At 42.3% G+C, this 26,293-nt stretch overlaps 2 protein-coding genes across 6 annotated transcripts; one reads left to right on the top strand and one right to left on the bottom strand.

Annotated features, from left to right (window-relative positions):
* Nucleotides 1–10,559: 10,559 nt before the first annotated feature.
* Nucleotides 10,560–14,773, top strand: sftpbb (surfactant protein Bb). 5 transcript variants are annotated; one of them, XM_079516662.1, is made up of 11 exons: nt 10,561–10,726; nt 10,971–11,008; nt 11,314–11,388; nt 11,715–11,837; nt 11,920–12,051; nt 12,151–12,231; nt 12,333–12,516; nt 12,599–12,741; nt 12,861–12,941; nt 13,088–13,198; nt 14,382–14,773. In XM_079516662.1, the coding sequence occupies exons 1-11, from the start codon at nt 10,660–10,662 to the stop codon at nt 14,415–14,417; spliced, it is 1,071 nt and encodes a 356-aa protein (XP_079372788.1). In that variant the 5' UTR covers nt 10,561–10,659; the 3' UTR covers nt 14,418–14,773. The 5 variants fall into 5 exon arrangements, with proteins under 5 accessions (XP_079372791.1, XP_079372788.1, XP_079372787.1 ...); XM_079516661.1 differs by having other exon boundaries at nt 12,136–12,231; XM_079516664.1 differs by having other exon boundaries at nt 10,562–10,726; nt 11,920–12,024.
* Nucleotides 14,774–14,854: 81 nt separating this feature from the next.
* Nucleotides 14,855–25,948, bottom strand: usp39 (ubiquitin specific peptidase 39). Its single transcript, XM_079516660.1, has 13 exons — nt 25,808–25,948; nt 25,448–25,526; nt 25,247–25,341; nt 25,021–25,157; nt 22,569–22,721; nt 22,260–22,485; nt 19,423–19,497; nt 18,904–18,971; nt 16,764–16,952; nt 16,180–16,322; nt 15,490–15,625; nt 15,305–15,391; nt 14,855–15,068 (listed from the first exon to the last, which is right to left on the bottom strand). The coding sequence occupies exons 1-13, from the start codon at nt 25,869–25,871 to the stop codon at nt 15,015–15,017; spliced, it is 1,506 nt and encodes a 501-aa protein (XP_079372786.1). The 5' UTR covers nt 25,872–25,948; the 3' UTR covers nt 14,855–15,014.
* Nucleotides 25,949–26,293: the final 345 nt, after the last annotated feature.

Below are 26,293 nucleotides of genomic sequence, written 5' to 3'. Positions count from 1 at the left end.
TCGTTGTGTTACATTCAGAGATGATTACACTGACTGTATACAGTATACACTATATTATGAGTACGCCTGAATCACTGCCGAGTTGTGTTAATATATTGTTATCAAAAGAGCAGTGCTGTTCTTTTCACTGGTTACACTTTGATTAGTCAGCAGAGAGAAGAGAGATGAAAGTACAGATAAAGGAAATAAGCATTTAAGTGTTTGTTATGTTATGTTTTAGTTATATGAATAAAAATGAGTAGCGATTTGAAGGAATTAAAAATAATTTCACGTAAGTAAGTAAGTAAGTAAGTAAGTAAGGTGCGCGTATAAAGATTTATTCCTTTTGGTTGCTGGTGTTTATAATAGATTTGTTTTAATTTATTAAAGCAAATAATTATTACATTATTATTATTGCATCTGAGGTGGTCTCTCTCACACAAGTGGCCTATGAGAAGTATGAGAAAACAGAGGTCACGTTCACTCAGCTTGGTACTGTGGCTGCTTTGGAGAGGTTATCCTTTAAGATGAATAATCAGTTGGATAAATATGATTCGAAGTGGAACGTGTTCCTCAGTCATGTTGCAGGTCCTTGATGTGATCCATGGTCAGGCAATGCCCTTTTGATTGTTTAATGTATTAGTATACATCTGATACGGTTGATGATGCTGCGTGTTTGGTCGTGTAAACTAATTTAAACTTTTAATTTGATTTATTTGTATTTGTATTTGTTTATCTTGTCTATCCTTGTTTTATATTATGTTTCTGTGTTCATACATAATGTCCATGCATACTTATTCTGTTGCTGTTGTTGTTGCTGATCGTACTGATCATAAAAAAAGAAAAAAAAGAAAACAGACGTCACGCACAAAGTATCTGCTCCATTAACTGCAGTTTCGCAGAACACAAATAGCACAAAAGGCAGAGGCGTTGCAAACAGTGTTTCTTGACTTCATGCTACCAGGAAATATTACCTTATGGGTACATAAGGTAATATTTCCTGGTTACAGTAAGAGAAAATAATACCAAGCGACTCGCCCCTTTACCAACCAAATTCCCCCATTACCTGATGAATGGCTCATCCCCATTTAAGGTTGGCAGTTGGCACCTTTGTCAGGAGGTGGTTTCCAAGTAGGACCCAAATGCGAGGAAGTCAGAATCAAGTGGAAGTTTATTTAAACAGGTTTGCAGGAGAGCAACACCATCAAACAAACATAAAACAGACTAGGAACTCAGGTGACAATACAATAATCCAACACAGAACACAACCAAACACAGGGCTTAAATAGGCACAAGATTAACAGGACACAGGTGAACTCAAATCAAATAAACAACAGGATTGGCTGGGGGAAAACAAGACACAGGTGAAACAAAGAACCAAAAATCAGGGAAGGTGAGACAAGGCAGGAACCAACTACAAAGGAAAACAGGAAACACAAAGCATCACTTCAAAATAAGATTCAAGAACACCATAGCATAACTTCAGAATAAGTTCCAAGAACAACAAAAACAACACACAGAAGGCAGATCCTGACAATACCCCCCATCAAAGGGGCGGATCCCCAGACGCCCCACAAAAACAACAAACGGGAAGTGGTCCGGCGGAGGGACCAGGACTGAACTGGAGGGACAGGGCAAGACAGAGGGGGCAAGGCGGAAAATAACTGGACTGGAGCAAAGAGCCAGGGGCTGGGGGCTAAGGCAGGGTGGAGAGGGGCTGGGGATGACTGACCAATACAGAACAGAGAGGACAGAGGACACTAGCAAGGAAAAGGTGACGAGAAACAGGCAGAAAAGAGACAAGACGGAGAATAGGAATCACTCACACAAGCAATCAAGAAGACACACACAAGGACAAAGACATCCACAACAGGCATCACACAACTAGCTGAAAGACTACAAGAAACCAGAAAAACACTGCAGGCTACAGACACAGGACAGACATGGAGAGACAGCGGAAGGCACAACCATACAACCGGAATCACACTGAAAGACAAGTAGGCAAACACACAGACAGACATGCAGAAAGGCACATAGACAAGCAGACAGGCATCAACTCAGACAAACCAACAGACAAACAGATTAACTGGCACACTGGCAGACAAGCGGACAAACAGGTGATCTCACACATCTGGCGGGAAAGAAAGTCAGAAGGTAGACTGGAGGACTGGGGGGTAGACAGACGGACTAAAAGACTAGCAGACAAACTAGCAGACACGCAGAGAGGGAGACAGGCAGACAAACAGAAAGGGAGAGCAGTAGGTAGACCAAGTGAACCCTCCACCAAAGGGCAGGACATTCTAGAACGGAACAGAGGAGGCTGGGAAGAGGAAGTAACTTGGGGAACAAAGGGGCTGGCATACTGGGATACAGGGGAGAAAGGCTGCAAAACTGGGGAAGTAAGGTGGCCAGGGACAGGGCTAGAAACGGGACTATAGGGCCTGGGTCTAGGGCAAAGAGGCTGAAGAGGGCTGGGACAAAATGGCTCTGCAGAGCATGGGGACAAAGGCTCAGGAGGACATGGAGACAGAGACTGGGGCAGCGGACACTGAGACGGGGGCATAGGGAGAGGAGAATATTGGTCAGGTGGCTGAAGGGGTACTGGGAGAACAAAACAGGCCTCACATGGCTGTTTAGACACTGGGAGGACTGAACTGGGGTCTGGTGGCTGTGGGGACACTAGGAGCACAGAACAAGGGTCTGGTGGCTGGGGGAACACTGGGAGGACAGAACAGGAGTCTGGTGGCTGGGGGGACACTGGGAGGACAGAACAGGAGTCTGGTGGCTGGGGGGACACTGGGAGGACAGAACAGGAGTCTGGTGGCTGGGGGGACACTGGGAGGACAGAACAGGAGTCTGGTGGCTGGGGGAACACTGGGTTTGGTTCAACAGCGACAACCAGAGGCAGTTCAGAATGTTCAATGTGAGTGTCAGCAGGGTAAACGGATAGGGTCTCAGGCAGACTGTCAGCAGAGACAGCTGACAGGACGTCTGGCTGGGCGTCGGCATAGTCCGCTGGCAGAGCATCAGCGAGGGAAGTCGATGGGGATGCAGGCACGACGTTGGTGATGGCGACGGCCGGGTAAACATGTGGAACACAAGCGGGGGTAGCCGACGAGGACACAGACAGGACAGAGGCGGGGACAGACGAGGACACAGACTGGACACAGGCGGGGACAGACGAAGACACAGACTGGACACAGGCGGGGACAGACGAGGACAAAGACAGGACCGAGGCGGGGACAGACGAGGACACGGACTGGACAGAGGCAGGGACAGACGAGGACTCGGACGGGTCACTGACGGGACTAGGCAGGGTGTTGGCGGGACCAGCCAACACAATCTCAGGCAAAACTTGGGGCAGAGTCACAGTAGCACTGGGCAGCAGTGGAGCCTCTTGAACACTGGGCAGTGATACACACTGGGCACTGGATAGCAAGGACTCCAAGGCGCTGGGCAGCGAATAATCCATGACGCTGGGCAACAGGGAGCGTTGCCGGTGTCGGGAACCATGTCGCGCACGCCCCCTTCTGGAGGTCCCACGGGTTCCCCTGAACACGACCAAACGAGACCCCTCAAATGGGTCTTGGGCTGGAGTCGGCTCAGGGTAGACAGGTACCGAGTCATTACAGACAAGATCAGGGAAGTTCACAAAGCAGGCAGGTGTAGGGACGCAGGGATGCAGAAGAGTGTCAGCAGCACCGGGCACAGTGACACTGGGCACCTCGGAGGCACTGGACAGCGCAGGCTCGGTGGCACTGGGCAGCGCAGGCTCGGTGGCGCTGGGCAGCACAGGCTCGGTGGCGCTGGACAGCTCGGGTTCAGGTTCGCTGGGCAGCTCGGGTTCGCTGGGCAGCTCGGGTTCGGGTTCGCTGGGCAGCTCGGGCTGGGGTTCGCTGGGCAGCTCGGGTTCGCTGGGCAGCTCAGGTTCGCTGGGCAGATCGGGTTCGGGTTCGCTGGGCAGCTTGGGTGCGCTGGGCAGCACAGGCATGGACTTGGTGTTGCTGGGCAGCACAGGTTCAGGAACACTAGATACTGGAGAACCAAAAACTCTTCTCAGCTCTGTTGTGAAAGAGTTGTAGCTGGAGCAAAAACTTTGTTCCTCCTCCCACACATCAATAGCCCAGGATAGGGCCTCTCCTGTGAGCATGTACCTCACATAAGCCAGGCGGGAATGTTCAGTGGAGAAGGCAGGTGCCTGGTCCTCAAAAACTGCCCAACACTGGGCAAGGAAAGAGTCACAGGACTCAGGATTACCTCCATAGCGCTCAGGGTGAGGAGCGTGGAGCCCCTGGGTGGGCAAGGCATGGGCAGGAGATGGCAGAGTACAGGCATGTGTCACAGGGGTGTACACCGACAGACCTGGGCTCACTAGCGGCTTGCTCCAAACTGCTGGCATCTTGAAAATAATCAAAAACAAAACTCTTCCCGCTGGGTCCAATGGTGGTTGGATTATTCTGTCAGGAGGTGGTTTCCAAGTAGGACCCAAATGCGAGGAAGTCAGAATCAAGTGGAAGTTTATTTAAACAGGTTTGCAGGAGAGCAACACCATCAAACAAACATAAAACAGACTAGGAACTCAGGTGACAATACAATAATCCAACACAGAACACAACCAAACACAGGGCTTAAATAGGCACAAGATTAACAGGACACAGGTGAACTCAAATCAAATAAACAACAGGATTGGCTGGGGGAAAACAAGACACAGGTGAAACAAAGAACCAAAAATCAGGGAAGGTGAGACAAGGCAGGAACCAACTACAAAGGAAAACAGGAAACACAAAGCATCACTTCAAAATAAGATTCAAGAACACCATAGCATAACTTCAGAATAAGTTCCAAGAACAACAAAAACAACACACAGAAGGCAGATCCTGACAACCTTGCCATTGACCCTGTCTGTCTGCATAAAGTACAGTACTTAATAACTAAAATACAACGGTTTTACAGGGCGACTTGTCGCTTTGGGGGGGTGACCGTACCGGATGGTAGGGGCGACCGTTCTTTGCGGTTGGGGGCGAGATGGAAAAGGGGCGACTGTACCTGTCACCAGAGAAAACAAACAACACCCCATCATACAATCAATCACTCAATTAATTAATCAATGGCATGCACAGATGTGCACGCACACGCAGGCACACACGCACAGGAACTATCACTACCTCCCAGGCTCCCCCTCTCCAAATGACCAAATCACACGAGCAGGTTCACACGAACACGTTAAGTAGTGTGCCCGGATCTCCTATTTGTTCTATATCGATGTGTTATCCCGATTGATCCCAGGAGCACCTTTTTACTATTTTTACATTTTTTATACCTGCACACCTCCTGAGCACCTGGTTGCTTCCTTGCCTCTGCCAAGTAGTTAGTTGGGTAGGAAGGTAGGCTTCACTGGGGTCCCCATGCACTCCAAGGATATATTATTCTAACTTAGTAAAACTTGATAAATAAGAAAAGAAAATGTATAATTTACACTAAAACTCTTCCAAAAATATCTGTCTATATACATGCCAAACTATATGATCCACGCAAACTCTGGAATCAAATAAAATTGACAATGAATAGGGAATAATAAAATATGCATTCAAATAGTCAAAATGACAAAACAAGCTACAGATGTGGTAGGTTAGCAATGTTATTTTTTTCATTGTGCTTCACCTTGAATTCATATGCCACATACTTCTTGATGAGGGCAAGAGTGGAGGTGTCCTTCAATGCTAGGTCAAGGGTCTCATGAATCATGATTGACTCAAGTTCTGAATAAACAAAAGTAGTAGGAGTGCAGTGTGCACGCAAATAGTGAGGAGGTGCTAACCACAAATGGTAAATGGTGCATTTATATAGCACCTTTATCCAAGGCGCTTTACATAGATTGTGCATTACATTCACCCATTCACACACACATTCATACACCGATGGCGGTGGAAACCATGCAAGGCACCAGCCAGCACATCAGGAGCAATTAGGGGTTGAATGTCTTGCTCAAGGACACTTCGACACTAACTCTGGGGGAGCCCGGGTTTGAACTGGCAGCCTTGCGGTTACCATCCAGCCACTCTACCCCTGAGCCACCACCACCCCACGGGAGACAAGACTTGGAGAAAAGAAAGAGAGGTCGCACAGCTCATAGTTACGATGAAAAAAGCTTTTAATGTGAAACCAACATTTCGGCAACAAAATGCCTTCTTCAGGGTATGAACAATTGAATGACTCAAGTCTGGACATCAACTTTCTCCTCCTCAACTAACCTCTCAGGTCAATCTGTGCTGGGGTGACCACATGCTTCTTATGTACTTTATACAGCTCTCAAGGTCAAAGCTCCTGAAGACTGATGTACTTTGAGTAAACTTCACAGTTTACAGTGGTTCAGTGAACACTGCTCCCTCAGGCCCAAGGAAATTTGGGCCTGATTATTTTAGTGGACAGGGTCCAAGATCTTATAGGTATTTCCACCTGTATAGAGCATTGTCTAAAGACTGTTTCATGATTCATGATTTTAGGCACCTAATAATTTACAGATTAAGCACTGGTTACTGTAAAATACAAGTTACAGGAGGCTGTGTCCGCATTCCTTCTGACTCACCAGTCACCACCATTATCTCTCTTGCATTTATTTGATTTTAGCATGATTAACTACCACCAGTTACACCTAATTCAGCAAAAAGATACAGATTGCCACACATGATTTCCCCTAATCACTGTAATATTTAGTTCATGTTTTATGTAGGAAAATAAAATGGGATTTTTACTCCAGTCATGACCCACAAATGGGTCCCGACTCCCGACCCACTGTTTGGTAAACAGTGGCCTAAAGTGTCTAACCAGAAGTATATGAAGTACAAAGCTAAAGGGCGTTCCAGTAGGCTGGACAGCCTGTACCCTGCACCCTGTACTTCCTGTACTTCTGGTTATACACTTTAAGTCGTTTTTTTCCAGAATTCATCTCATCCTGAGATGGAGATCAAACTAGGAATGAGGTACAGGTAAACGTATTACTTTGTTCAGCAGCCTGGCTGGGCATGAGCGACTTGAAACACAAGGCCGCAGCCCGGCACTGTTTTGATATAGTAAGCTGTAATAGATAAGAAGGTCAGATCTCTCCGGGGGATCAGCGACGACTGATCTACCGTTTTTTCAGGGCGCGCCCAGACAACCTGCTGTGGAGCGAATTAATATATTTGATTTGTGAAATAACAGGCTCGTATTTCTTTTATTCATATTCATTTTCTGTTCTTATTCATTTCAGGATATGCATCCTTGTAATTATTAAAATTATGCCAGTCTGAGGCTAATCTGTATCCCTGACTACTGCCTTTCATTGTTCTGCAGAATGATTTAATAGAAGCTATGTTTTGGGTATCCCACCCATACTCTATGATCCCACCGGACCTTAGGATAAACCGAGCACACAGGTATTGACGCAACACTAACCATCTCAATAAATTCCTTATGCCAAAATTACACAGATAATGGGGATATTTGTATGGTGATGTTGATTTTGTTGATGCAAGAGGGGGACAAAGATGGCTGCCAAACGGACCCATGGGACAATATATCAAGTTCGGAAAATCAAAATGTCTTTGTGTCAATGTTTGACAACTTGAGGTTGAGGAATACAAAACAATAATGGGGACCTCATCTTCCTACACGTGCGCGTATGAGTGTACGACCCTCCCAGGGTCCACTTAACTTAACTAATGATATTTTAATTAAAGGGATATTTCACTTTCATTCTATCATTTTATCGTCTGCTCACTCAGGCGCCAAAGCATTTAATGTCATGCCAATATGGCTGTATTTATATATGATTTTATCATGTTCAATTCATCCATACTCGATGTATTCCTTTTCCGTAATAAATATCATTGCATTCATTCTGTGTAGTGAAATCTTCAAATCTCTTAAGTTCGGCTTCTTCTATGCAACAGTAGAGTCTGTTCTCCTATACGGCAGTGAATGCTGGACTCTGAAGCCAACCTTGCAGAAGTCTCTAGATGGGGGCTACACCAGAATGTTGCGTGTAGTACTTAACATCAGCAAGAGTACACATGTTGACAACAAGAATCTGTATGAATGAGAATGAGACAAGCAGGACACTGCCAAAGACACCAAGAGCTGCCAGCCAGCAAACTATTGCTGCACCAGATAGTTTAGCTCAGATTCGAGTCTTTCCTGACATTTTCACTTCAAGCCTTCCACAAAATAGCTGCAGGGCAGCTTCGCACGCACGCACGCACGCACACACACACACACAGTAAATATTTTTTTACCAAACCATCTGTGTAGGCTACTAAGTACTTTGTTGTTTGCTTTGTTGTTCATCTAGTAGGCTTAGGCTATGAATGTGCATTGCGCAAATATAGGCTTAAAGGGTATAGGAATAGAATTCAATTTATATGGGTATAAGTGATATAGGGCCTATGTTTTAACCAAAAGATAGCCTATATTATAGGCTATCTTTTGGTTAAAACATAGGCCTATTCAGATTAGGCCTAAGCAGATATCATGTGACCCCGAGTTAACCTGTTGGGTTTTGATTGATTGACTGAAATATTTATTAACAGTTTGCAGAATTACAGTAAATTTCAAGCACAAACTCAATACAAAGGCTGTTAACTGTGAGTGGACGACCCAATTAAGCATTACACTTGAGAAACATATACAGTGAGGGAAAAGGGGGGGGGGGGGCGTTGGGGGGGGATTCAGATTTTACGGGGGCCAGTTTCGAATTGCAGCCATCCGTAGGTGCCCTTTGAGAGCGGTTTTGAAGGAGTCAAGGGATTCGCATGTCTTAATGACTGTTGGTAGGGCGTTCCACATTTTGGTGGCATAGGAGCGAAAAGAATTGAGTCCCTTGTTTGTGCCGAATCTGGGTTGTACATGGTTCGTTGCACTCCCTCTGGTGTTGTGGGTGTGGACTTCGTTAACATTAAGGAAGTATCTAGACAGGTAGGTACATGGGTATCTTGGTGGTGTATCGAATCTTCTGATCAGTGGTTCTCAAACTTAATGTATATTTGGCCAGAGACCCCCCATCTGAAAATGTTTTGTGCCAGGGACCCCCAGAAGAGAAGATTTGTGTTAAAAGAAAATGCAAAATTATTCAAAATAGCCAACCTATAAATGGATAAAGTGGTTAAAATGATTGTTACATTAACTGCCTTGATGCCCTGAAACCCCCTCAGTGATCCCTGGGGGTCCCCGGACCCCACTTTGAGAACCACTGTTTTTGAGCATGAACAAAGTTTCAGAATTCAGAGGTGAAAGGAGCTCTTTCTATGTCAAAAATAGTTTCCATAAAATAGGATCAATAAGACAATAAGAACAGTGGAAAAAAGAGAGAGAGAAAACAGTGACAACTCTGGGCAGAGTGCACATGTTTTTCACTGTTAACGGTTCCTAAATATTCTTCTGAGGGCTTTTATTTTTGAAGGTCGCTAGCCCCTCCTACAGGTTTAATGTTTGTTTTTCCTTAGAAAAACATTAAAAACGCCATTGACAATAGACAGAGTTTAATGTTTGTTTTGTCACTAACACAAACATTAAATGTCATTAACAATGAACAGTGTTTAATGTTTGTTTTGTCTGTGTTTGTTTTGTCCTCGATGTTGTAAGATGATAAGAGCGCCCCTCACTTCACATGGGTGTGATTTTTACTCATGAGAGACACCGTGGGAAAAAAAAGTCTTGTTGGCAGCCATTTTCTGTCATCCTTTTCTATGTCTATGAATTGTCCATATTAATGAAATGTCCATGTTCACATTGCATATATACACACTAATAAATAAACAATGCAATGACAAAAACGTGTACAGACAAAATAACAAGTGACATATACCTTGTGCACCCTGTGCCTCAGAATAATCAGGAGTTGACCCTATTTTATGGAAATTCACATGCTATTCACATCATATTTTATTATGTCCCTGGCCTACAGCAGTCCAAAATGCAAAAGTAGATGGCACTATATTGTGCAAACAAAACAAATACAATACAGTATGTTACTCAAATACAAATATATTCACAATTTACACATTTTCAGAGAAATAAACAATATAATAAAATACTACAAAATACAACCCATTTCTGGGACAGCTACAATCACTTACTTTTAAGATATTCATTACAGTATGAAGTCCATCCCCAAAGCCTATAGTATAAAATGTAACAATGTCTTAAACTAAATTATTTAAATCTCTTTTACCAGTTGTCCAAAAAAAAATCCATGTCTTTCTATAAACGCCCATTTTAGGATCAAACCTCTACTGCCATCTATTGGGCATACTGTGCAACATGTCTTCAAGGCAAGCTGTCTACGTAGCTTGTTGTGAAGACTAGCAATGCAGGAAAATGCAACAGTAAATTAAAATATGTTCAACGGGGCGTATATATATTTGATGAAAGATGAATAGGCTAATGCTAATCTTGTGGACACCATTAGCTTTCAGACGTTTTAGGCCTAGTGGGCCTAAAACAATGTGTGAAAATAAATACAAAATGCTATTAAAAAAATATCGCCTGAAATAAAGCAAGGTAGTTTGACCATTCTATTACCCGGTTTCAGAGCGTCACATCTCTCTTGATCTGATTGGATGGTACGAGCCTGATCTGCGCTTCCGGACTCTGGACGCATAAACATTATTCTGTATGGCACCACCCTAACTACATTGTTGTTACATGGCTTCCCTCGTGATGATGGTATTTGCTTCTCTCGCTGTGATCCTCGTTGCGTGTCTGTGTCCCGGTATGTCCGTTTATTAACTATATCCATATACGGTGCCAACTGCCAACAGCACCTGGTCAGCGAAAATATGATACAAGATACGAACATGTCTGCCTCACTGCACTTAATATTCAACTCAATCAGATAATTCGAGTATGACATGGTAGCCAGACTATTGTTTTTTTTGGAACATACATTTTTCTATCGAAATGTAAAGTCTCTCTCTCTCTCTCTGCTTGTTAATGTGTTTTCTGATGTCAATAAGGGCATTCCAGGGTCATTCGAGGACATTCACAGTATTTGGTGAGATGCATTTCTAACCATATATATTGCCAAAACTTTTACTGATCACAATATGGGCATTACATACATCTACATGCCACTTTACGCACAGGATCATGTACAAAATAAATAAATAGTGCAGTCAAATAGCACCGCATCTTCATACACCACATAGACCTAAGATTTCTCTTTAAAAAATGTTGATGTCTCATTTAAAGTAACTTTAACTCTCACATGTCACAAAAAGCCATTCAAAGACAAAATAAAAACACTAATTTATAATATTTGAATAAACATGTTTCTGACCTGTGTCCGTTCTTTACTAGACACCAGACATTTGTTCAGAATGCACCCAGATCTCTCAGCTGTTCACAGCCATGATGGATAATAAAGACACACAGGTGAATGTTGTCTTTATGGGTTTGGGTAGTGTGTGAAATCATAATATGATTATCTTTTGTCATTCAGTAGCAAGCAGAATCTGTTTGATATGTAAAACATAGGAACTGTAGTAATGGAGTAAATCAATATTTAAATATCAGAACAAACCAATTTCCATTAGTTTAGTTTTATTAAACTATTTTGTTGGTGGCTCTTACCTACTGTAATGTGCTTGCTTTTGGTACTCAAATGTGACACTCTACTTCCTCTTTCAGTTCTGCTTAATATAACGAGTATACGCTTGCCCAAACACAAGCAGACAATACACTAACAGATGTTTCTGCAGGACAATACATATAAACCCCTGCATGATCTGTGCCTGCACCTCCCTTCAGAACAACAATCAAGCTGCATTTCACGGGTGAAGACATATTTGCCTCAAGTCCTGCAATTCATTACTAATGACCTGGTGAGATTTATTTTTATTTACGCATGCGTGTGTAAATGGACCAAAGGTGCTTTATAGACTATCAATTCTATTCTTTGTGCAGAATCCTCGTGAAGCCTGTATTGTCCTGGGACTCTGTGCGATCCAGTCAGAGAGTGAACTGGTGAAACGTCCTCAGCCTGCCATTGAAAAGAATATATCCAGCTCTGTGAGTAGAGCACACATGAGCACACAGGTCAGAAGGAGAAAGTTGAAATCTTCTAAATAGATGAAGTGAAACTTGAGATAATTTTCATATGGTATGTGAAAAATGTCTCAGTTACACTCTCTCCAGGTGCAGTTCAGCCCACAGTGCAGCTTATGCTTGTTTGTCATGAAGAAACTGGAGGAAATGCTGCCTACAAATAGGACTGAGGTGAATGTACTCTCATATTACAATTCACTGTTGACATATATTTCAGGATTATATCGCATCATTTGTATGCCACTTTGTTCTCTCCTCTTTTTGCTTTGCAGGAGACTGTGCTCAACCTTATGGGAGAGGTGTGTAATCTTCTCCCTGGAAGTTATAAGGAACAATGTGACGACTTTATCGATAAGTATGGGAAGGAGATAGTTAGCTTCCTCTTATCATCAGCTGCACCACATGCCATCTGTGCCATGTTGCACCTGTGTTTGTTCAAGGAGACATCTCATGTGGGTGAGTGGCATGGGTACTAGGAACTGAAAACCAAAGAGTATTTCCACGATGTTTCTCAACTAATGCTCTGCTGACTCCACAGAGATGGCCCTCCCCTCTGACTGTGAGTCATGCCGTACTCTGACTGTTTTAAGTAGACTCCACCTAGGTCTCAACTCCACTGAACTTCAGACCTCCTCTTTCCTCCAGTCTGTCTGCTTCCACCACCCCAGAGCCATTCCTAAGGTGCCGCTCATGGGATGTTTTGCGGCTTTCCTTCACACATTCGTTTCGAAGATTTAGAAAATTCAGTGCAATAAAACATGAAGTGACTGACAATCTAACCTTTCTTTTTTCCTCTTCAGTGTGAGGTGTTTACAAAACTTCATGGATCCAGGCTGCAGATTTTTTTAGGAAACCAGATGGTTGTCCCAGATGCTTGTGAAGTAAAATATATTTTTCGTTCTTCAGAAAGTTATGCTAGGTGTAAATCTGCCTTTGTCACTAGTACTCCACAACTAAAGACTGGCATAGTGGTGTTCTGATGTCTTAATTCAGTGTAGTTCACTTGTCTCCCCTGTCTTTCCTTAAGAGAGCTGATCTGTGTGCTACTGTGAAAGAATGGAGGCCATGGGGTAAGAACGTTTGTAACTTGGGACCCAGCTACTGGTGCAAAGACATGGGAACTGCTCAAAAGTGTGGTGTAAGTTAATTGGATAAAAGCATAGTATGTTGTGTTTCATTGGCAGGCCGACTAAGGCCCCATTTAGACTGCAGTCACATCCAGTCAAATCAGATTTATTTCTCAAATCTGATTTTTTTGGCCCGACCATTCACTCTGCATTTGCAAGTGACCAGATCGGATCCGTCGCATTTACACTGGCAGCCAAATCTAGCCTGAATCAGATCTGTGCCACATCCAGATTGGAATCTGATTAGTTTAAATAGGTCTAAACACAGACAGGTGACATACAAGTCACATGGAATCTGATTTAGAAGAGGTTGTTGCATTCAGACTGAGACCGATCTCCTCAAATCAGATTTGAAACCACCTCTGAATGTGGCTCAAGTCTTAACTTAAATTCTTTCCCCCACTGAACAGTCAGCTTATCACTAGCAATGCCAGTACTCAGTCACATATGCGGGGTGCTAGTAGCCTGGTATCCAGCCTGCTTCGCTACGTTCGGCGGATTTTCTTTTCTCTCTTCGCTTATCAGTCTGGAAAGCCTCCTATCTCCAAGGGAGGCGGGACATGCCAAAAGCTTCGAAACCTAACGTGGCTTCTGATTGGTCTGTGGTGCGGGGCGGGACAAAGCACCAGTGAGACGTCATAGCAAAGCGCAGCTACTGCAGACAGAAAGCATGGAGGGTGGCGCTGGCTGATGACGTAGGTTGCCTAACGCTACTCTCATTCGTTGGAACAACATCCAATCAGCAACGACGTTGACTACGTAACATATGTAGTTCTAGTGTAGTTCTGCAAAACCTCCCAATGGGAGGCTTTCCAGACTGATAAGCGAAGAGAGAAAAAAAAATCCGCCGAACGTAGCGAAGCAGGCTGGATACCAGGCTAGGGTGCTAGGCCCTCTTATGCCAAGCTTTGTGTACCAAATTTTAAATGATTTGATTGGCTGAGCACGGAATGTTTGTTTTAATTTGTCAATTTCATAACAAATCTATTAAGAGGATGTAGAATAAATCACATTTGTACAGGTGCGAGTCATTCAACAAGATACATTGGAAACATGAGTTTACCTAATGAAAATAAATAAGATTTTTGTGGCTGCCAACCAGAACAAAGTATGAATTAAAAAGTATTTGTTTAATCTAATCTATACTTTAACATCACCAATTTACTAAATTGATTTGTTTATCTTCTACTCTAGAATGTGGGCTTCTGTGAGAAATTCATGTGGAATTAAGAGTGGGAAATCTGCCTGTCTGAATGACCGAAGCTCCAAAACAGTACCTGGAAAAAAAAGAAGTCTTCCATGTATTGCACTGATCCACATTTTAAGACAAAAGCCTTACTTGCTAGATAAGTGCCGTTTCTATCACTTAAATGATTTACCGTAGGTCAAACAACCGAAAGAATACAGTCTGCATGAAATGTGTCTTGACAGACTTTGGTCCAGAAAAGAAAGTCAAGTTTGTGCAGTCTTTACTCTGTATATTAGCATAATACCAGTAGAACTATGAAAAAGCACTGATAACTTAAGTTAATTCATTGTCCCCAATCAAACACTGTAATAAAAACTATGTTCCAAGTGTTGTAAAACGCATTTCTTGTAACTACACTACTACTCATCACTACATCATTTCCAAATGTTAATCCTTAGAATGAAAATATAGAATCCAGTAAGTATCTTGGAGTCAATTTATTTAGCAAATTACAGAGTCAAAAGTTAAAAGTTATGTTTTTCTTTGTCTCATCCTCTGCGGACAAACTTATTCTGAAGCCACTTTCAGCGGTGGACAGGTCTGCTCTTTCTGGACAGTCACCGAAATCCCAGCCTCACTTATGCGCCAGTGTGGCTATTTGTGTCATCATCATCCTCTCTTCTTTTCCATATCTGGACAAGAAATAAACATTTGTTACAAATTTGATACCATAATTATGAAGCGTTCAATGTTTACAGGGCTACCAAAAATAAAGATAAAACTGTTTAATGTCTGTTTGAATTAGTCTCACGAGCTCTTCCAAAATCTTTGGAGACAGTATTTAGATTGTAGAACTTCTGCTTTGTGGGAAATTGTGGGACTCAAAGTGTCTGTCAGAGACTAGTGTAAATAAAATGGTACAACTTGCCTGGATGTAAGCTTCTGACAGTGTAATCATCTGAGGGAGAATATCAGTCACTTGCAAATCCTGCATCTCATACCACTTTCCAGTACCCTGTAAAAAAAAACCTCAGCAATCACATAAATTACAGGTTTCATTATTTTGCTTCTGCTTAGTGGCCGAGAAGTGAGCAGTGTTTAACTGATACCTACATGATGCAAGACGTGTATTCTGTATGCTCCCTCGGTGGGCTTCCCATCATGAACTACATTGGCGACCAGGTCGTAGGTTGTGTGCTTCTCTGTTACCTGGGCTTCTTCAGTCAAATACTCACGGAGGTCTACATTCCTAGTCGGAGCAAATTTTAATGGACAACATTGAAAACATTAATATAATAAAGGACAGGCATAAGGCAACAAGTTAACAACATACATGGTCGCTGAGTCACCCCTCAAGCTAATGGCAATTGAGTTGAACCAGGATCTTTTAAGTGGAAACGGTGAAACAATTTTCACTGAAACAGTGATTGGTTTAAACTTCACAGCATCAATGGATCAGTGTGTGTGTGTGTGTGTGTGTTGTTTTGAGGGTGGGGTGGATGGGGTTTCCAGAAATGTTTATGTTATGTATGACTGCTGTAAAAACCCAATAATAAACATAATTAAGAAAGCATCCCCCCCCCCCCCCCCATCTCTCTCGCCATTTCCTGTCAGCCTACTGTCTGTCCCTTCATAAAAAATATAAAATAAAGGCGAAAGCCACAACAAAAAAAAAAACATTAAAAAAAGAAAGCATCTGGCAATTCCTCCAAATTATTTGGCAACCCATCAGGGGGTCGCAACCTCCAGGTTGAGAACCACTAGTATAAAGAATGGTTTTCATTTGGACTTTGAGTAACTTACGTAATGGGGAAGTTGACAATGGTTGGATTTTTCTCCACAAAGAAGTTGTTCTTGGTGAATCGTTTGATGCAGAAGATGAGATATGGAGGCAGTTTGGTTAACTGGAATTTTTTGAGGAAGTTCTCTTTGTAGGTTTTGTATTCCTGAAATAAAATACATAAAGCACTGCGGTTCACAAATACAAAATAGAATACAATTATTGTAATTATAGCAATCTGGCATCTGCAATAAACTCTACTGTTGCATCTCTTTCTTAATTTGTATTAAAGACCATCTGAAAAGGCTTTTCACGACCAGAATAGTGATGTATTTGATAGTGAAACTGGGTGCTTCCTCAGCCAAACACAGCGATCGAGACTGTGGGGGTGGGTCATTCACTGACTGAAACACGTTCGTTCCACAGATAAATAGTAGATGCCTCATTGGCCAGACTTGAAACTAGCTTTGATCAATCTCATAATTTACTATTTTCTGTCTAGTCCATCTTTTTAAGACTATACTGTAGTATAGTATTCATAGCATAGCCATATAAAACTAGTTATGATAGAGTTGACAGAAAATGGACATATCTATAAGTCTCGTACCTTTTCTGTAATGCCGTTGAATTTGGCCAGGATTTGGAAGAGGGGCACTTGTGGGATGATAAGCTGCTCCTTTTCATCCTTGTATAATGGAGCTGTTGGGAGGTCAAGGGTCAAGTATAGGAAGGTGGACTCAGACATCTCCTCCTGGTATTCCTCCTTCAGAAGCATCGCCTCCTTCTCCTCTGGTGGCTGGAAAATTGACATTGAGCTGAGGACTTAGAGAACTGCTGTAGCCGGGGCACCGATACCCGAGTGGTTGAGGCACATGTAGGCCACATATAGGCTCTGATGGGGCCTGGCGGTTGGTCCCAGGTTTGATTACTGGGCCCGACGCATATTTGCTGTGTCAAACCCCAACCCTCTCCCCATTTCCTGTCAATCCGATTCTACACTGTTCTATCAAAATGGAGGCAGAAAAGCCCCCTTCCCCCCAAAAAAAAGAAAACTGCTGTAGCTTGTTGGGCATGTGTTCTTATATTTTTGAGGGGCGCTAGCCCCTCCTATACACAGGTCTAATGTTTGCCTTTAGTCTGAGTTTAGTTTTGTAAACGCATTGACAATGAAGGGAAATTATGTGTCATTTACGTCATATTGTCTCTTTATTGTTAATGGCGTTTAATGTTTGTACCGTTTGTTTTACAAGACCATTACATCACCTAATCAACATGAGTTAGACTTTAATATATTAGCACCCCTCACTTCACACGGGTGTGATTTATTTTATGGAATGGGAGGGGAAAATACTGCATGGGAAGAAGAGAGATGGCTTGTTTTGAAATGAAATGGCTTATTATAAAGAGAAAAAAGGTATGTGCCAACAATAAAATAAAGAAGACTTTTCACAACACTCATGCTCTAAAGACCATGTCTTCTATTTACTCTAGGACCTGGCTAAGATATGTATGCGCTTCATTTAGCGGAGAATATCTCAACTCTTCTTGGCTAATATGACCGCTGTGAACAACGTGGGAACTGTGAAATTCTCTATCCGGGGCGAAATACCCGGAAATTACCACACCAGACAGCTACTTCAAACATGGCTCTATCTTCTAAACTGTTTGTGCGACAGATTTCCTGAGATGCTCAAAATGGTCAGAATACTCATGTTTGTCATCTTTCCACAAGTTAATGGCAGGGTGGAAACTAGCCGCAATTTGCCAATGACTGCCCATAAATCTAAACAGACAAAGTCCTGTCTAATTGTAATTAATTATGTCAAACTCACTAAAATTGCAGCTGTACGAAAAGCTTGAATGATGCTCTTTATATCTGCAAAGTGTTTGTTTCTGCAAAGTGTTTGTTTCATAAAAGTCCACAGTAGACATGTTATGAGCTACTTTATGTTAAGAAATTCCTTCCAGGTGATTTTTTTTATTGGAGTTTGGAAGCGCTCATTGATTAATCACTCAACAGTCCTGCGTACCACCTGTTTTGAATTTGCACATAATGCAGGAGGCAGCAGGATGTTGCGTTACTGAAAGGGAGCGCTTCCAAACTCCAACACTTGGAAAGAAATCACCTGCAAGGAATTTCTTGACATAAAGTAGCTCATAACATGTCTATGGTGGATTGTTATGAAACAAACACTTTGCAGATAGAAAGAGCATCATTCAAGCTTTTCGTACAGCTGCAATTTTAGTGAGTTTGACATAATTTAATACAATTAGATAGGACTTTGTCTGTTTAGATGTATGGGCAGTCATTGGCAAATTGCGGCTAGTTTCCACCCTGCCATTAACTTGTGGAAAGATGACCGCCGTGTGCATATGGTCTATTGAGTATTCAAACAGGAGTATTCTGAACATTTTGAGCATCTCAGGAAATCTGTTGCACAAACAGTTTAGAAGATAGAGCCATGTTTGAAGTAGCTGTCTGGTGTGGTCATTTCCGGGTATTTCGCTCCAGATAGAGAATTTTTCACAGTTCCCACATTGTTCGCAGCAGTCATATTAGCCAAGAACAGTTGAGATATTCTCCGCTAAATGAAGCGCATACATATCTTAGCCAGGTCCTAGAGTAATTCAGAAGGACTGAATAAAAGACTACTTCAGAATTTTGAAGGTTAAATGGAATTTGAAGGGGCTCCATATATTCAAAAGAATTATAATCAAATATTGTAATCAATCAAATCGCAACTCACCAGATCTGGGTGTGGAAGCTTTTTTGAGAAGATCTTCATGGAGCCTTGAAATACTTTGGTAAGGATTGCTATAATGGTAGGAAAAGAGACATGGTTGAGATTATTTTCATTTTCTATAGCATCAATAGAGGGTATGCACATGCATAAAGTGAGTGGCAAATCGAGTGGCAAAGTGAGTTTAACGTTGTTTAATGCAAACAGATTTTCTGTTTGGATGTATGGGCCGTCTAGGACAGAAAGTAGTTTTTTGCCACAGAGTAGGCGTTCCCACATAACTTCCGGGTATGATGATGTCACGCGCATATTAGTGTGAAATTAGTTTTTGTACTAGATTGTGTAAATGTCAAATACTGTCTGCTTTTATGACTCATGCATTTAGTGTGTGGCTCCTGCCAGAGAAGGAAATTAATGATCCTTCTCAAACTACACTAAGACCAGACTTCTGTATAGGTTAAATAAATTTCCTTTAAAAAAAATTGTACAGATTTTACAGCAAGATACAAATCGCCTTTCACTCACATGGCTTCTTCTTAGTGCCTCCAAGAGCACCATGTAGAGCATTCAAGAACCAAGATAGGAAGTCCACGGCATCCCCTATAGGTCAGAACAGTCAATCATCAACATTGTTTAAAGGGTAAGACCACTTTTTAGAGGTTTGGGTTGTTTTACCTTATTATTAGGGCCGGGACTTTAACACGTTAATTGAGATTAATTAACTACAGAAAAATGTACGCGTTAAAAAAAAATTAACGCATTTTAATCGCACTATTTTTTTCACCGCGGAACGTTGTCACTGGACAGTTTTCAGACGGACCGGCGCACCACCCAGTGCACTGAGTGAAGTGTCCGACCACCAGACAGTTCACCACAGACTGGGGGAAGCCGCTGAGATCACTTTGCTTGTCCCCGTGGATTGGAAATAGGATTTAAAAGGCTATCCGATGATAGCGTGGATTACAGCACAGTTGTGTGCAATTATTCAATAAAGAATTTGCATATCGCCGCACCTCGTCAAGCCTCCAGTATCGGCTCGATGCGAAACATGTTGCACCGAGCCTAGCCTGGAAGCTAACGTCAACAACAATAGCTCTGGTCCATAGCGTAGTTAGGAGTCAGGAGGAGTTCTATGGTACTTAATTTGATCCTTTCCCCTCACACCCACGGAAGTGCAGGCTGTGCAGCCCCTCGTTTTTAGCACAAAAAAAGATGTGAAAGCCTACTTTCCTCCTTCTAACACTATGGATCAGCGCTAACGTTATTCCAACTACCAGTAGCAATTCAAGGACCCGACCAGATGACATGGTTTCTAACTAAACGGTTATGGCCAAATAAAATGTAAAATATGTTATGGCTGTTAGGCTACTGTATGTCCACGGAAGAAACACAGAGGTGCTTTCTTATGGTCATGTCACATATTTGCTGCACCAAGCCCCCCCCCCCCTCCCCAACCCTGTGGAATACATTCCCCAAACTCTCAGAGACATGCCCCCACCATCCAAACCTTCAATATTGCTTTCCCCAGCTATTTAATTCCTTAGTGATTTTCCCCTAATAAAGTTGTTTTTGATTATCATGTCCCCCTTGTAAAGCATTTTTGGGTACTCAGAAAAGCTCTATATAAATTATTAAATTTGAGATATTATTATTACTACAAAAACAATGTTTTATTGCTTAAACTTATGTATTCACTATTCATTGATTCACTAGTATACCAAAATCCATTTGAAAAATAGCTTTCTCACTGTTCTCGGGTCAAATAATGATATGCGATTAAAATGCGATTAATCGAGATTAATTAACTACAAAGCCTCTGATTAATTAGATTAAAAATGTTAATCGATTCCCAGCTCTACTTATTATGTTTAGATGTATGGGCAGTCATTGGCAAATTGCGGCTAGTTTCCACCCTGCCATTAACTTGTGGAAAGATGACCGCCGTGTGCATATGGTCTATTGAGTATTCAAACATGAGTATTCTGAACATTTTGAGCATCTCAGGAAATGTCAGTTTAGAAGATAGAGCCATGTTTGAAGTAGCTGTTAGCTGTAGTAGCAGTAGGTGTGGTAATTTCCGGGTATTTCGCCCCCGATAGAGAATTTTTCACAGTTCCCACGTTGTTCGCAGCGGTCATATAGTCCATTGACTTCCATTGTAACGGGGAAACAGCTCTCAAAGTCACTCTTTTAGCACAAACGAACGCAACAAAAGCTGATTCTGACAGTTTATGACATCAGGAAAACTCATGCGGTTTTATTTTTAATAACAAAGGTCAACTTTGTCTTGTTTTGACTAATTTGTGTAGAAAGAAGATCCGGTAGGTATGCCTACGCCGACCGAATCACTGCTGTTCGCGTTGAGTAAAAAACGATCTGATTGGACAAAAACTGTACACCACTTCCTTATTGGAATGATGTTGAGCCACGACGGGGATGTAAACAAATGGATTTGATCTCGTCCGCTTGTCACTAAAAACATACACAATGGACGTGTTTGAGGGAGACACTTTAGAAGAAGTGTCTGTGTCTGGGACTGCTCGTATGCGAGGCTGCAGCTGGTTGCATCTCAAACAGCATGGAGTCTAAAATAGTAACTTTATAAAACTCTTAAAAGACGAAAATAAAACCGCATGAGTTTTCCTGATCCTGATCCTGTCAGAATCAGCTTTTGTTGCGTTGGTTCATGTGCTAAAAGAGTGACTTTGAGAGCTGTTTCCCCGTTACAATGGAAGTCAACGAGCGACTATTTTTTTATTTCTTAAATTGCTAATAAACAACACAACGGAGCGAAATAACTCATGGAATGGAATAGTTTGCCCATAAGGTAAGAAACCCCAAACCTCTCAAAAAGTGGTCTTACCCTTTAATCCTATTACATTGTTTGCATTTACCTTGTCCTCTTATTCACAGCAACTTAGATCATGCAAAACTATAAGATAAACTTTAATTCCTATATCATCAAAATGTATATTTGTTGGGTTAGGCTTAGGAGTCTAACCACAGACTCGCTGATCAGACAGCATTGCACCCATGTGGTAGCCGGTGCCCTGACCATTTGGCTCTCGGATTGGTTTATGTAAAGATAATGTTGCGTAGCCAGATAGGTCTGCCTACTTGAGATAATCTGCGTCAACATTTGCACACATCGCAAACTCAATGTATTAATTTACTGAAAACGAAACCACCAGCTACATGCACTCAACTACGAGGAGAATCTCTCACAGCTCGCTCCTAAGCTGATCACTAGAGCTACTGTTTTTATGTATCAGCACACTACTTTACTATTACATAATAGACAAGATTTTCTGAAGCCGAAGCTAAAAGGTTTGATCTAGCAAACAAGCAACATTATAGCGCACCTTGTTTGGTGATCTGGAAATTCTTCTTACTGCACAGCACCACAGCCTGCAACATCTCATGTGGAGACACATGGGCCTTGAAGTTTCTTGGGTTCCAAAGTTTGCGCATCAGCTCACCAAACCTCTGCACAAGGAGGAACATGATGTCACCCGGTGGCCTGCGGATTCCTCTGTAGTTTTCCTCTTCCAGGAAATAGTTCCGTAGAGGAGGAACATTGGACAGAGCCTTGGGATATTAAGAATGGCCGTCAGTACAATGTGAAATGTTGGTGTCCCGATCCAGATATGGGCCATTAATGGCATTCTCACCTGTAACACCACGTTTGCGTAGTCATTGGCCTTGATGTTGTTAAGTCCTACAATGCCTGGCAAGTAGGTGGTACCATCATAGGCACGATACAGCCTACCCTGCTTGTCCAAACCTGAGATATGCGGCTTTGTGAATGTGGGCTTCAGCACATACTACAAAGAAAGACAAACACAGAGGGTATGTGACTCAAATCTACACAGAGGGTATGTGACTCAAGTCTACACAGAGGGTATGTGACTCAAGTCTACACAAGTACATAATAAAAATGCTAGTGTTGTTCCAATGGCAGTATTGGAAAAGCCGACGATAATGGCTAAAATGCTGGTATCTGCAAGTATGCCAAACTATGCCGATACCACATAGTATGTATATATATATATATATATATATATATATATATATATATATATATATATTACATGATATGTAATTTACATTCAATTAATTTGCACTACTGTTTTTATACTCCTACTGTACTATTGACATTTTTCTAACTTATGGCTGCACTTGAACAATAATGGTAAGTGATATTTTTTGGTTAAAACAAAGTTTTTTTCGTGATAGTAATCATTGCAATAGTTTTTGATCAGTAACAGGAGTCTCCTAATCTCTCCAGCACTTTAATAAACAGCAGACCCAGAGAGAGAGAGTTACTAACATACTCCCATTGTAAAGGGAGTTTTTATTCAACAGGGACAATACAAATAATAATGTATAAAGTTGTAAAAACATGAAAGCGTTGTATTATTGTATATAGGGTTTATAGGCTATAGCCAACTAAGCAAAGGCTAATTTGCAACCCCAGTCCCTGGTTAGGCCTTTCTATATAAATGTGATCTACCACACTAAAATGTAGTTTACAGAAAATAAAATTACAGTACCCATTACATTATATCAAAACAAAGTAAACATAATCACTCAGATAACCAGTCAGAAACTAAACATGTGAGCACAGTTGTCAAAGTCAAAGTCGTACGATTTGTCACACATGTTACCGAAATTTGTTCTCCGCATTTGACCCATCTCTTGGAGCGGTGAGCCGCAGCCAAGGAGCGGTGAGCTGCAGCCGTGCCGCACTCGGGAATCATTTCATTAGTTGATTTGACCCCCCAATCCAACCTATTGATGCTGAGTGCCAAGCACGGAGGCATTGGGTCCCATTTTGACAGTCTTTGATATGACCCGGCCGGGGATCGAACCCTGACCTCCCAGTTTCAGGGCGGACACTAACCACAAGGCCCCTGACTGGTCGATTTGATTTGATTTCAACCTTTGTTCTTTCTAAATTCTATTTCAATGAGGAACTTCCAATGTTTGGAACTACAGGAGGCAACATCCCATTTTGCTGTGAGATAAAAGCGTGACGCAACTCTCTCTCTATGGGTCTGATAAACAGAGCATATTTTCAGGTGGGTTGTCAGTCTTCCGCCAATCAGGAGAAAGTAAAAGTAGATTCATCAGCTTTAATTTGATAACATTCCAGTTCCAATTTTGTCTGCACATTTGTTTGTGTCACTGTCATCACTTCCAGATTCACATTATTCTATGTCCTGTGTGAGTTCTCTCTCCTGATTTGATAAAATCCCAGCATGAAAATGTTTAATCAAGAGCTGGAGGGACGGGGAGACGCCCGTTACTGAACAAACAATCTATAGCAATGACAATGATAGCCCGTCTCCGGACCCCCCGGGTTGAGCTCCTTTGGACCTACCACGTAGGGTCCGGTATCTCCGGCTTCAAGCAACATGGGATGCAATCTGACTTTCCCTGATTTACCCCTCTGCTGCGGTGTGGGTGTCACGCTGACATATTCCAAAAGAACCATATGAACGCTATAGGAGACAACGAACCCTCTCACCCCCCCCCGCGAACGGCTCAGAAGCCGTTAAGTATTTTTAATGTTTGTACGACCGTTTTGGCAGCTCTGAAATTCTCTCTTGTTGACATCCCATTGTACCGCCTCCAGCCTCTCGGTTGGCTAGCTGCGCCTCCCTACGCGCCTCGTAGGCGCAGCTAGCCAACCGAGATGTCAACAAGGAGGGACCGAAGAGAGAATTTCAGAGCTGCCAAACGGTCGTACAAACATTAAAAATACTTAACGGCTTCTGTGCCGTTCGGGGGGGGGGGGGGGGGTGAGAGGGTTCGTTGTATCCTATAGCGTTCATATGCTTCTTTTGGAATATGTCAGCGTGACACCCACACCGCAGCACAGGGGTAAGTCAGGGGAAATCAGATTGCATCCCATGTCGCTTGAATCCGGTGATAAGGAACCCTACATAAAGTCATCAAAATGTCAGAAACTTTAACGTAGGGTTCCGAAAGGAGCTATGACAATGAGTACTATCAGAATATAGAAGTAATTAACACTAATCTTAACAAAACAAAATATCACTTACCCTACCTGTAAACACAATATCAAAACATAAAATTAGTATCTCATCAGTCACTCACTGTGATGTCCTCCAGTGATGAGTCAATGATCTCATAGTTGTCTGGCAGACAGTAGAACTTAAGTGTGTGTAGATTGAGGAACACGTGATGGGTAAACTGCACACTGTGTGTGTAAGCATGAGACTTCAAGCCTCTACCTGTAAGAGACATGATTAAACGTGATTTACAATATCAATCCAGTATGTGATTCTTTGATCCAACATCAAGTGTGTAATAGTATAAATACCTTGAAAGTATTTCCCACATATGAGACAGGCATAGACGTTGATGTGGGAGAGCGAGATTGAGCATAGCTTCTCAAAGTCAAAATCCAGCACACTCCTGCGAATTAAACAACAACTACTTAACACCACAGGCTGAAGACCAGACCGAGTCTGACCAAAGTAACGCTAACTTTAGTGTTTCTAGTCTAGTAGTTCCACCATACCTGTTTATAGTGTCCAGGTAAGGACAGTGGCGGCTTCTAAGGTCTTCTGCGACACGTCCCCGACCTACTTTTATGGACACTAGAAGAACATGAAGTTGGACCAGAGTAAACGTGAATTGTAAAAATTGTAAAATACACGCAGCCAATTCAGTTAGCTAAACATATATAGCTTAGGTAACGCTCGATTACCTATACTAGTGTATCGGTTAGGTGGAGCTATCTCATTGCCGTGTTTATCCTTACCGTTCGTCAAGTACGCGCCTGGCACACAACGTAGCACAAATCGAGCGGCCCTTCATCCTGATGCTACTAATAGCTTACTAGCTAACTAAATTCGCTAATTTTGCCACTGCAACTTACCCCCTTCTTCGTCGTCCTCATCATCGTCCACCTCGACGTCTCTTTGTCGCTTCAAAGACAACATTGCAACAGTTGCTTATAGATAGCGATTAGCGAACTAAATTTACAATCTCTATAAAACAGAAACTACTTGAGTCTGTGTCGAGCAAGTCCACAGATGGACATCGAAAACTCGCGGTAGTGATCGTCCAAGTAGAACTCAACCCGGGGTTTAAGACCGTCGTCTTTAAAGCGACCCAAGTTCAGCGATTAAGTGACTATAGTATGTTATATACCGTGGAATGTCTGTAATTTCAGTGCTACTTATTTGGTCATGAAACAGGATAAACACAAAAATATAAGTGTTCTTAGGGTTAATTCTCTTTACTAACAGTATTATTAGGAGTTAACCCCGGAAGCATTTATAATTGCACAGTAACTTTCTTTTGTGCTGCTTTGTGTGGGTGGGTGCCCTGAGACTGTACCAATTATAAAACTAATGTATAC

The sequence above is a fragment of the Electrona antarctica genome (assembly GCF_951216825.1).
Source record: "Electrona antarctica genome assembly, chromosome: 12".
Lineage (NCBI taxonomy): Eukaryota > Metazoa > Chordata > Actinopteri > Myctophiformes > Myctophidae > Electrona > Electrona antarctica.
The sequence above is the reverse complement of the archived record's forward strand: the minus strand, read 5'-3'. Positions and strand labels throughout refer to the sequence as shown.